Raw genomic sequence first — 11,676 nt, 5'->3', positions numbered from 1 at the left:
TGATGTCAAAAGCATGGTATTGGTAAGAATAATTTAAGAATGAGGCCTTTCTTCATTTGCAATATACATATTATAACAAACATTACTCTGAGAACCCCCTTCACTTCATAGTCTGGAATTGATCGCTTCGTAGAGGTTTTCATAGATTACTCATATAAAAATATTTTATATTTTCTATGAACTAAGTTTGCACGTTGTTTCTACAATGTTTGATAAATATGGCGTGGTTAATAAACCCATCAATTAAATATTTATATTTCATCAATTTTCAGTGATTCTTAACAAAATATGTTTTTTTCATCATTTTCCGTGCTAGAAAGGTTTTCATTGATGGGGAAAATTGGTAAATAGGGGCAATGGAGAGTTTTTAAGGCGAACGGTTGTCTTCGTTTTCTTTTGAAAACTTCGCTTTCGTTTTCGCTTTACAATGCTCACCGATGAAAAAATTATTTGCGAATTATTCATGGGGATAATAAAATCGTTCAGTTTCATCATATCTCACATGCATTTGTTTGTTTTTTGAATATTTCCTTTCATATACATTATAGTCATCTTTCACCGTCGTCTTTCAAAGCTGTGTCTGCAGTTGTTGTTGTGTTATTGTAGAGACTTTGAAGCTGTGTCTGTAAAACTACAAAACCATAAAGGCAACATTTTCATTTTTTAACAATCTCTCTGTCGTATTTAAATACGCATTGTTCTCATTTTGAATAATCGGCAAACTCTCTGGCTCGATTACTGTTATTTTTTAATGCTGATATTTTCTGAATAGAATGATGGCGTTAATTGTTTTAAATAAAAAATCTACGGAAAATTACGGAAAATTATCGAAAAACATATACATCAACCCCAACGAGCGGCTAACGAGTAAAGTGACTTTAGTAGTTCTAGAGCGCGCGTATCAGAACGGTGCGACGAGCTAAATTGATTGACCCTCGGATTATTTGAGGGGTCTCCAAAAGAATCATTTAGATCTTTCGGGTGACGGTGGAAAGTAGATATATGTTGATCCTTTTCTACATCCGATCGATTTGATTCAAAAGATTCTACTGATGAAATAGATACGTCCCCGATGCGCGTTGTTGGGAATACATTTTCGTGTACTAATCCTGTCGTTCCATAGGCTATTGTAGATTCGGTTGTAGGCTCGGTCGTGGTATGTTCAGCTGTTGTTTGAAAGTCAGGTGGTAGTTGAGTTGTAATTTGTGTTCTTTCTTTAACATCACTTTTGTTTGGCAAACCTTCCCGCGTGCTATCCATTGGTAAGTAGCTAGTTTCTGCATCGTAAGAAGCATATTGCATGATTGTTGTAGCCGCCGTTGTGTAAATTGATGTTTGTTGTTGTGATTTGAAGAATTCCTCTTCATCAGCATACACTTCGCTACTTTCGTGGGCTGTGTTATTTTCTAATTGGACGTCATTAGATGCAGCATAGTTTTCCGTTGTGCCAGTTATATTCATTCCATTTGCATTACCATTTGATATTACATCCGCGAGCAATCGTCCTTGTCGATGTTCTGCATCACGGGTAAGTATAAATTCATTGCGATAAGACAGAGGATCCGAATTTGTGTTTACACCTTCTACGTTAATAAGTGCATCAAGAAGAGCCTTGCGGGATTCATCATTTGAAGCCGATGGATCGTCGCCGCATGTACGTATCAACAATAAAATTAGTTTTCTCATTGATGTATCGGTATCCGCCATTTTCATTACACTCATCAACTTATTCGCTTGTGCGTCACTCAGATCACCAAACATTTCGTTCGCTTTTTTTTGCATCCCGGCAAGGTCCGGTTCTGCAAAGTCAGTGTAAGTTGTTCCAGACCAGGAGGGTGAAGCTGTAGTTTGTTGGTGGGTTTGTGTTCCAGTGACCGATACCAACGAAGATTTGCTCTTATAAGAATCGTTCAATATATACTGATTAATTTGGTGCGAAGCAGGAAGATTGGCAATAGTAGGATTTGGATTGTGAAGTTCCATCAACTCATCGTTGATAGTAAGTGGATCGAAGATTACTGTGTACGACGTTGTAGAACGAGAGTGATTTTGTGGAACAGTTGTTTCATTAACTGTTTGAAAGCTATTAACTCCAACCGTAGAAGGTGATGTGCTGATAGTTGTTGTGTCCGCAGCATTAGCATATGCATGTTTAAAGTTTTCTAAATTTATAATTGTATATTTACTGCTATCATGCCGATCATATATTTTTTTGCGTTGTGATGATCCAAGGATAGAACCACTTTGAGCTCTCTGCAGTTCCTCGTCGTCTTCCAGTATGGTTGTTGATTTTGGTGTTTGTAAAACTAGAGCTTGCGTTAAAATTTTCAAGGGAGGCCTTAGAAGTGATTTGAATGTTGTGACGGTCTCAGTCGTTTCACTTGTGGACGATTGTACTTGAGTAGTAGTGGATAAATCGGGGTAATTCTTGGAAGTGTACATATCAGAATATACGTTATATGACCCTTCGTTCAATGGCGCTGTAGTATACAAAGAGTCGAGCTTATGTGGGGTTTTCCGTAACTTATCGTAAGTACTGCCGTGTTCAAAATAATTAGTAGAAGATTGCGTACCTAACTCACCGTTCACTTCATCTGCTAATTCATTCCGTCGGCTTGTGATAAGCTGAATCGATAAACTTTTACCTTCTTTTATTGCGTCGGAGTTGTAAGTCCTTTGTTGTGAACCGACTCGAAATTGAGTTGTTGTCAAATCAGTAGGAAGAGTGGAGTAGGAAGAAGCTGTTGTCGCTAATGGAGTTATTGTGTCTGAGAGGTCAGACGATTCCAAATTTTCTTCTACTTTCAATGGCGCATAAAAGACTGTAGCAATGTTTGGGGAACTAGTTGTAGTATCTATTACTTCACCAAATGTGTCGCTTTTGTCGACTATTGTAAAAACTGTCGGAGCTTTCGGCCGAATTTCTGTCAAGATTTGTCGAAAAGCGATCGGATCTTGCAAGTATGCAGATAGTGCATGTGTAAAAATCTGCGCCAACTCACGTATCTGTGAGGAGTTTGTCATGCCCAGCACGGGATACCGACTGGCTTGTCCTTCTAAATCATGATCTAATGTTGAATCTATGTAGGTCAGATCATTTCCTGTGTTATTGTTTAGAGTGTGCTTCTCGATTTGTTTAGAATAGAAAAGACGATCATACGCATTCAGTGTATTTCGAGTGAGCAATGGTCTGTTGCCGACATCGATATCTAATTTTCGTTGAGCTGGTCGCTTGTGACGCTCCGCGTTCAATAAAGAAAACTCTACTGAGTCCTGCTTAAGCTTGCTGTTTATTGCTGGTGTATGCAATAAATAATGTTCAGATCGAACTTCTGATGGCCCAGAAGTTTGTCTAGAATTATTAGTCTTAGGATTTTGATCGTTAAACGTCTTAGCGAAGACTTTAGCATCTCCATTTTTGATTATATCTTCTATTTTTAAACTTTCAATGGTCTTCATAATTTCCATTGCGTGATCCATAACTGATTCTTGCGTATCTATGGAACGTTGTCGATAACTTTGTTTGTCCACAGTTTCAGCATTTTTTGTTTTTGATGTTGATTTTCTGCTATCATTGCCATTGTTAGTGGTCACCGCAGTTCTGGTGAGGAACGTGGGTACAGTTGGAGAATAAAATTGCGTAAATTTGCCATTCAAATTCAGTTTACGCGCCGTTGTATACGGTATATAGTCGAGAGCGTTATTATTGTTGCTGGTTTTAGCAGCTTCTTTAGATTTTTTTTCTTCCGTTGTGTTGTTTGAATCCGAATCGGGTCTTTCGTCGAATCTTCCACTGATCTTCACAAGCTTTTGATCATTGTCGTAATACGTGTCGAACATCTTTTGAGCGATCGATGCAAATGATGCACTTTGTGACCTATCTGGTAAGTCGCTGGTACCGGATGTAAATAGCTTCTTTGTTCTGCCTTTTCGGCTACGAAAACGATTGACAATTCCACTAAAGTTTCCTATTGCAGGTTCCTCCAAATGTACTGCATCCATCCGCCGATTCAATTTCATTTCATTTTCGATTGGTATCTCGGCTGATAGTTGATGCGAGTGTTGTGAAGACATGTTGTCCAATAGCAGTCGTTTATATTGCAGATCGATTTGCAGACGTTGATCATTCGGATTGATAGGCTGGGCAATGGGATGCTTGCTTTGAAGTCGGGCTCGTGTTGCTTGTACCAGCATCTCTGTGCTCTCTGCATAATGATTTGGTGTTGAGGCGCAGTCCACTTTGAACCACCAGTCACAAATCAGATCCAACTGGCGAAATATTGTTCCATTCGGGCAAAGGAATGAGATTTTCTTTCCGTCATCGCATATGTGAAATACCTTTAATAATCAAATGAATCAAAATATTTGTTATAAAGTTATGTGGCATGCACTTTGAATGAATCGTCAACGTTAGCCTATTCGTGGCACACAATATACACACCTGGCAACGTGTTTCAAGATCGGCGAAGTATCCATTACCATGGTTTTCGCATTGAAATACTGTACGAGGGATGTGTGTTAAAACTGGAAAGTCAATACCAGGGCGTCCAACTAAACCTTTGTAGCTATTTGATTCTATGTTTGCTGTGTCAAATATATTAATAGGTGAATTTGTTTCGCTGCTTTGGATGGCCCGCGGTGGTAAAAGCGTTAGGCTCGGAAGGATTCGTCCAGGAGCTTTCTGATCCGAACATTTAACAAAGTATGGTAGGGAAGATACCAAAACTAGTAAATAAAAATGAAGAAAAAATAGTATATTATAAAACGATACAAGAATTTTAATGTTTGTTGTTTTCTGTGATGGTGTGTTTTACGGGCGGGATTGTTGGCCCCGCGCCAACTCCCCTGCCGGGGAATCGAACCTATGACCAGCTGTGTGACAACTGGTCCTGGGATTCGATTATTCGTGACACATACTATTTAAATGTTAAGTAACTCCACCATTTTCCAGCCGATTTTGATAAATCAGTCAGATTCTGAAACGTAAATCTATGCCGTTTTACTCATGGATCAATTTACGGTAAAACAGATGACTGAAATTGTAGTGCTCTACATTGAAAAAAATAATTCATTTGAAGATTAAGCAAACCGAAGACTTCTGAAGAACTAAAAGCTAATATCACAGCGGAAATTGCTGTTATTACGCCCGTGAAAAATACCCAAAAAGGGTCGTTTTTGTGTGTCTGATGGAGGCAATCATTTGATCGATATTGTATTCTGAGTGAATTGTCAATAAACGGCATTCTATACCCTAAATAAATTTGGTACATTTGTCAAAATTGACTGCAAAATGGCAGAGCTATTTAACATTACAATAGTATGTGTTATGATGAGATCACAAGGTAAACGCATGTGCAATGCGTTAATGCAACCATAATTTACACCTAACACTTACCGAAATATAAAATCAATCCAACGGTTGGCATTTTCATAGTAGAGCCCTTAATGTCCATTAGATAATCAGTTACGAGGTAGTGTTGTCTGATTAAGCGGTCTCCGGATAATCTACTGTTAAATTTGTTTCCCAAAAGGACACCAAAAAGAACAATGGATGTTCACGTTTGCTATTTTATTAATTCAACAGCTTACTTGAATTGAAATAACTGTAAGAAAAATAATGAAATAATGAAGTAAATAATAAGTATTATATCATAATTTGCCAAATTGACTATACTACAAGGTTTGGCAGGGCAATCGTTGCAAAGAAAAGTAATCATAACTTGTTTGTTTGAAATAGTAATTTATTGAACCAGATGACGGAAAAGTGTAACAAACATCCAAAATTAAGGACAAATAATGTTGCTGCGGTTTCCTACCATTTCTTCGTTTAAAAAAGTTGTGTGAGACTGAGCCTTTTCTTGTTGAAACTAGTCTGAAATATTCACGCTCCAACGGCTCCAAGGCATTATTCCAAACTTCCAATGCATTCCTTATTTTTTAAAATTTAGAATTTTTAAATTGTTCAACAAAGTACAATTTTCACAAAAAGTCCACATCCGGGAAACAACTCCTTTGCTGTTAAGAAGAATTTTTCTTACTGCAGTGTAAGATCATATGACCGCCACTGATCGAGCGCTTTGAGCTTTTGAGTACTAGTAAGGCTTGATCGTAAGGCAACCCCAAAGTGGAATATCTCTGTACTCCTATGTAATCAAGCATTTATGTCTAACTAGCAGGTCCCGGCGAGCTTCGCCACACCTCATTTCGTTTTCATTTCACGACTATCCGGCGTTTCAGAAGATCGGACTTCTAGATGAATCGGCTTCCCCTCCCGCCTCCCGTTATTCCTTTGTTTCGGACGATCGGCTTCCCTTTTCATTTCCCGTTACGCCTCGACCACAGTATGAGTTTTCTCTGCAGGTTTTTTGATATGCTAGCGTCCACACTAGAAGCTTTTGCACGAAAAATTCCGTGAGCTCCAGTGAGTGAAATGACAGTTCGTTTGTTTATGCCTTGATTTTTCAGTTTCCTTTCCTTCTCCTTCTATGGCCATTTTTGTCAAAATTTGATCCGCTGTCGAAAAACTAGCCATATTTTTGGAAAGCAATAAAAAATTGCCGAAATTTGCCGTAAACTGTCAAATTGAAAAAAATACCCCCGAAACGAGAAAATATCCCGTAAACATAAGGCGCTCAAAAGCAACTCAAAGTAACTCACGGAACTCTAGCAAAAGATTCATAGTTTCTTGGCCTGCCATACATTTTTTCCAAGTTTCTCATACTGTGGCCCCCTGGTTACTCATCCTTTTCATCCTTTTTCCTCGCGATTCCCGGTGACGTAGATGATCGGCTTCCCGTGGGATATATGTCAAAATTCGCACCAGCTGAATTTGGCTCAAATTGATTGAAAACTATCGGAGTTTACCTGAAATGAGCTTAGATTTTGTATGGGAGCCCACCTTTGTAAAGAGGGGAGGGGTTTCAAACATTCACCAGAACATTTCCCTACCCCTAAAACCCCCGCCTATCGAATTTGGTTCGATTTGTTCGAAAACGTTGGAATGGGACGTTACGTATGAGACGTTACGTATGGGTGACGTTACGTTACGTTTGTATGGGAGCCCCCCCTTCCCGGAGGTGTGGGAGGGTCAAACTTTCCTATTCACAATCCGGGGTCACAAAACTACTCTGTGCAAAATTTCAAGCCGATTGGGTCAGTAGTTTGGGAGGAAAAGCGGTACAGACAGACAGACAAACAACCATTTATATACATATAGATAGATAAAGTTCCAAGTTTAATATTAAAAATAACTGAGGAGATTCGCGCTGGGATGCCTAGCAGCCAACAGGTTATTCTACAGTCTGAGCAAACGATTACGCTAGTGCCAAACGAAGCATAAAGCCCGGTTCAGACGCTACGATGCATCGCTACGATGTGTCTGAGCAACGATTATCGCAGCGATTATTGTAGCGTCTGGACCGGGCACGCTTCGTGTGGCAGGCCTAAAATATAAAAAAGTTTATACCGATATGTCAAACGTGTTTACATTCGTGTTTTTTTTTACATTTTTTGCCCGAGAAATAGAAATCGAAGAGGTAAGTTAATTTCAGGTAAATCAAAAATTGGATATACGCAGCCCGTGGAAATTCAAATATCGCAAAATTTTTTGATCATACCACGTTTGTAACTTTGTGTCATCGAAAGACGAACTTATCAACAAAGTATTTTCACGATTTACGTTCCGTAGTAATCGTGCTTCGAAACATAAAGCAGCCAAAACTGTGCTATGATAGCGTTTGGTGTTAATAAAATTTATGAACAATGTGATTTACGTGACGATACTCAAAGGAAAATTCGAAGCCTATATGCCGTTTTACTTGTAAAGACTTCTTCCGACCCATCTTGCATTCGCTGTGACCATTAACAAATCACAAGACCAATCCTTGAAAGTTTGTGGTCTGAATTTGGAAAATCAATGTTTTGCAATTATATGTGGCATGTTCACGGGTCGGAAGACCATCTGCGTTGGTTGTTCTTGCGCCGGATAATAAAACAAAGAAAGTAGTGTATCACAAAGCGCTTAACTGAAGAAAAAAAACGTTAAAAAGTCTGAAAAAGCCTATTTATGAATCGTTAAAATATAAGTTTTTTTTGATAATTTAGCCTAATCCCAATAAAAAAATTAACTCGATAAAATCTAAAATCTGCTTACTTATTGCCTCTGGGGCGGAACAAAGTTCGCCGGGTCTGCTAGTGGGATATACAAAGGATGGCGAAATTAACTTTAGTTCAAGAACACAAGAGATTTCTAGGAGATACGAGGATGAAAAATTTGTTTTAGTCAATCAAAAATAAATCAAAAACATTAAATAAGATGTGCAAATAATAGTTTTGGTGTATTTAGGGATGATTGATACAAGAGCATTGATTGATACATTGATACAAGAGAATTGATTGAATTGATTGATACAAGAGATTGATAGATTGATACAAGAGAAAAATTTTAGCCAAACATATTTAAAACAAGCTAAATTTCTCTTCGGCGAAAATAACCTTAGTATCCATGTTATCAGTGGTTGGCTCGTCTGGAAAAGGATTTTAATAACCTAAATCCTTGATATTATCATCCACGATACGGCATGACTACTTCACGCTTATGGATTGCCATAATATTCTGTGGTGCGGAGAAATCTTCACCAATAAGACTTCTTCATTCATGAATGTTTTTGCTTTCATCAAGTTCTGGCCCTCTTTCGAGTCACCATGACCAGATAAGGTCACCAACTTGTAGGATTCATGTAAATAATGCCTCCCTAGAACATAATGCCGTTGTAATTTGTTTCCTAATGATCATTTAGAACCCATATGGCAGAAAAGTTCTACTCCTTGTAATGATAGTGTAGTCATACCAAAAATTAATCACTCCAAAGCAGCTTTTATCACAATAAGTGAGGTTTCAAAGCATGCAGATAGTAAAATACCGTTATTTTTTTGTATTGGCCATGGTTAGGTACAGAATTTTTTTGAAAACAAGGTTAGATTTGTCTACATGCTATAGGCTACGTCTTATGATATGCACGGAAGCAGTTGTAGACCTTCTGATTTTTGGTTTTGGCCAATATATTAGGCGAATTGAAAATGGTTTGTGAAGGAGATATTAAGAATACGTTTTTTAACTCGTTTTGGTGTTGATTTCTTGCGGCCACAAGCTTTAATGTGATGAATACGACCTTCATTTTCATACAGCTTGATTATTGCTGACGATTGCTTACTCGCTTTTGTCGAAAATACGTCCGATATCCCTATTATTTTTACCACTAATATTTATTTAGAGGATTCTGCCATATTACAAGCTGAGAAACAGCATAATGTTATGTGAATTCTTCACCATATGTTTCTCAACTTTAATTCTGCATTTTGAATATGAAATAAAAAAATTTAATTTAAATGCTTTATTACCGAGCAAAACGAATGAAATTGGCGTGAAAAACTTAAAACTTCTAGCTTCCAACTTAAACTTAACAACTTCCAACTCCAACTCAAACTCGAACCGAAGATGTGCTCATAGTTTTACATATTATTCCATTCCAAAAATCAATCAAACTTGCGCGGTGACCCGTTCCTATTTAAGGGAAAATTGGATCCGAGAGAACATCAACTCTCGGATTTCCGCAACGGAAGCGAAGGGCAGGTATCGGTAAAAGTAGCCAATAATGTAAAGATTACCGAAGTCAGGGAGCTCCTCGGGAAACATCTAGGAGAGGGGTACTCCGTGTCATATCCACTAATTAGAATGAAATTAGTGGGTATGACGGAGAATTATTCAGAAAATGAGATAGAGGATTTCCTCAAATCCCAAAATGAGGACATCCCATGGACGACAGTAAAAGTCATAGGGAGGTTTGAACATAAGGATATGAAGTATGAAAAATATAACGCCCTTGTAGATGTTGACGAAGGAGCATGTGACTATCTTGAAAATCGAAATAGAGTAAAAATAGGGTTTGATATTTGTAAAATGTGTAGATCAATAAGGGTGTTGAGGTGTTTCAAATGTGCGAGGTTTGGACACACAACAAAGACATGCAAATTCGAAGAAGCCTGTTCCAGGTGCGGTGAGGGGCACAAAACATCGCTCTGCAAATCAGACGTGTTGAAGTGTTTAAATTGTGTCCAAGAGAATAGGCAAAAAAGTACGGATATAGACACTCAGCACGCTGCAAATAGCAGAGACTGTCCAACATTTAAGATGCAATGGGAAAAGAGAAGAAATTCCCCACAATAGCGGGTAGGTGTGGTTATTAGTCCTCAGTATGAGATTCTATATCTCAACATTGCCGGACTGTCCACCAGCTACATTATGTTGCAGGAGGTTATTTTAAAGCTCAAACCATCTCTTGTTTTTATCGCTGAAACCCATATCACTGAGGCTGAAGCGTTTGACCAGTACCATGTGACGGGGTATAGGAGCGTATGTTGTGTGTCTAATTCGCGCCACACGGGTGGAGTTGCAGTGTATGCTAGGGATTCTGTTGTTTTCAAGGTTTTAGTCAATAGAACTGAAGAAAATAATTGGTTCCTTGGCATTTCCGTTTCCCGCGGTGCGACGCCAGCGAACTACGGTATTCTGTACCACTCGCCAAGTTCAAGCGATTCACGTTTTATGGAAATCCTAGAGGTATGGCTAGAAGAATTCGTTCATCTAAACAAAAAGAATTTGGTTATGGGGGACTTCAATATAGATTGGTTCAACACGGCAAGGTCACAAAAACTAAAAAAATTAATGACATCTTTTAACATGTATCAAAAAGTGAGCCAACCAACACGTGTGACAAGGGTCAGCAGGACCTTGATTGACCATGTTTACAGTAACAGTGAAGCTATTGCGGTACGGACGGTCCCGACTATCAAGATATCAGATCACGAGACGATAGGTATCAGAATTGGTCGGAAGTTCCCTGGTATGGACTACAGACGTAAGGTATGCTTATCCAGGTACTCCAAAGAAACCCTTTGTAAGGTAGTGGCGGATTGCTTGCAGGAGATTGAAACTGGTTTAAGTGACAAGGCCAAACACCTGTGGGAAGTACTGGAAAAAGCTGTGGAAAGCTTTTCTGTATTACGAACTGTACCAGGTCACACCTCCAGCAGATGGTACAACACAGAGCTTGCTAGGCTAAAAAGAAGGAGAGATAAGGCATATGACAAGTTCATCAGAACCAACATTTCAGAAAACTGGTATCTTTATACTGTTTTGAGAAATGAATATACTGCCGAATTAAAAAAAGCTAAACAGATTTTTTTCTGTAGCGAGATCAGTAAGCACCAAGGGAATAGCAGGGAACTATGGAAAATCCTTAAATCCATGCTAAAACCTGAGGACAAAACTGGAGTTGTTGTGAAATTTGCTGGAGGAGCCGTTTTCGACGAAGCTTCAATTGCAGAGGGTTTTAACAAGTTCTTTGTTGAAAGTGTTAAAACTATTCATAAAGGAATTGCTGATATGCCTGAACCAAAGGAGCTGAGGAATATCATCATTACAAGGCAAAGGTTCAAGTTCGAACAAATTTCGTATGACAAGCTCAGAAAGATTTGCTTTAACTTAAAAAACAAGGCCGGAATAGGAAAAGTAAACGCTCAAGTACTACAGGACAGTTTCTGTGTGGTTGGGCCGATGCTTCTTTCGGTGATTAACCAATCTTTAGAGAATGGTATTTTCCCGGCCTCATGGAAGGA

The 11,676-nt window shown here is 38.6% G+C and overlaps 1 protein-coding gene across 1 annotated transcript; it reads right to left on the bottom strand.

Annotated features, from left to right (window-relative positions):
* Positions 1-228: 228 nt before the first annotated feature.
* Positions 229-5,453, bottom strand: LOC131207640 (uncharacterized). Its single transcript, XM_058200262.1, has 3 exons — positions 5,396-5,453; positions 4,442-4,725; positions 229-4,338 (listed from the first exon to the last, which is right to left on the bottom strand). The coding sequence occupies exons 1-3, from the start codon at positions 5,451-5,453 to the stop codon at positions 844-846; spliced, it is 3,837 nt and encodes a 1,278-aa protein (XP_058056245.1). The 3' UTR covers positions 229-843.
* Positions 5,454-11,676: the final 6,223 nt, after the last annotated feature.

The sequence above is a fragment of the Anopheles bellator genome, chromosome 2 (genome assembly GCF_943735745.2).
Source record: "Anopheles bellator chromosome 2, idAnoBellAS_SP24_06.2, whole genome shotgun sequence".
Classification (NCBI taxonomy): Eukaryota; Metazoa; Arthropoda; class Insecta; order Diptera; family Culicidae; genus Anopheles; species Anopheles bellator.
This window is presented reverse-complemented; position numbering and strand designations above follow the sequence as displayed.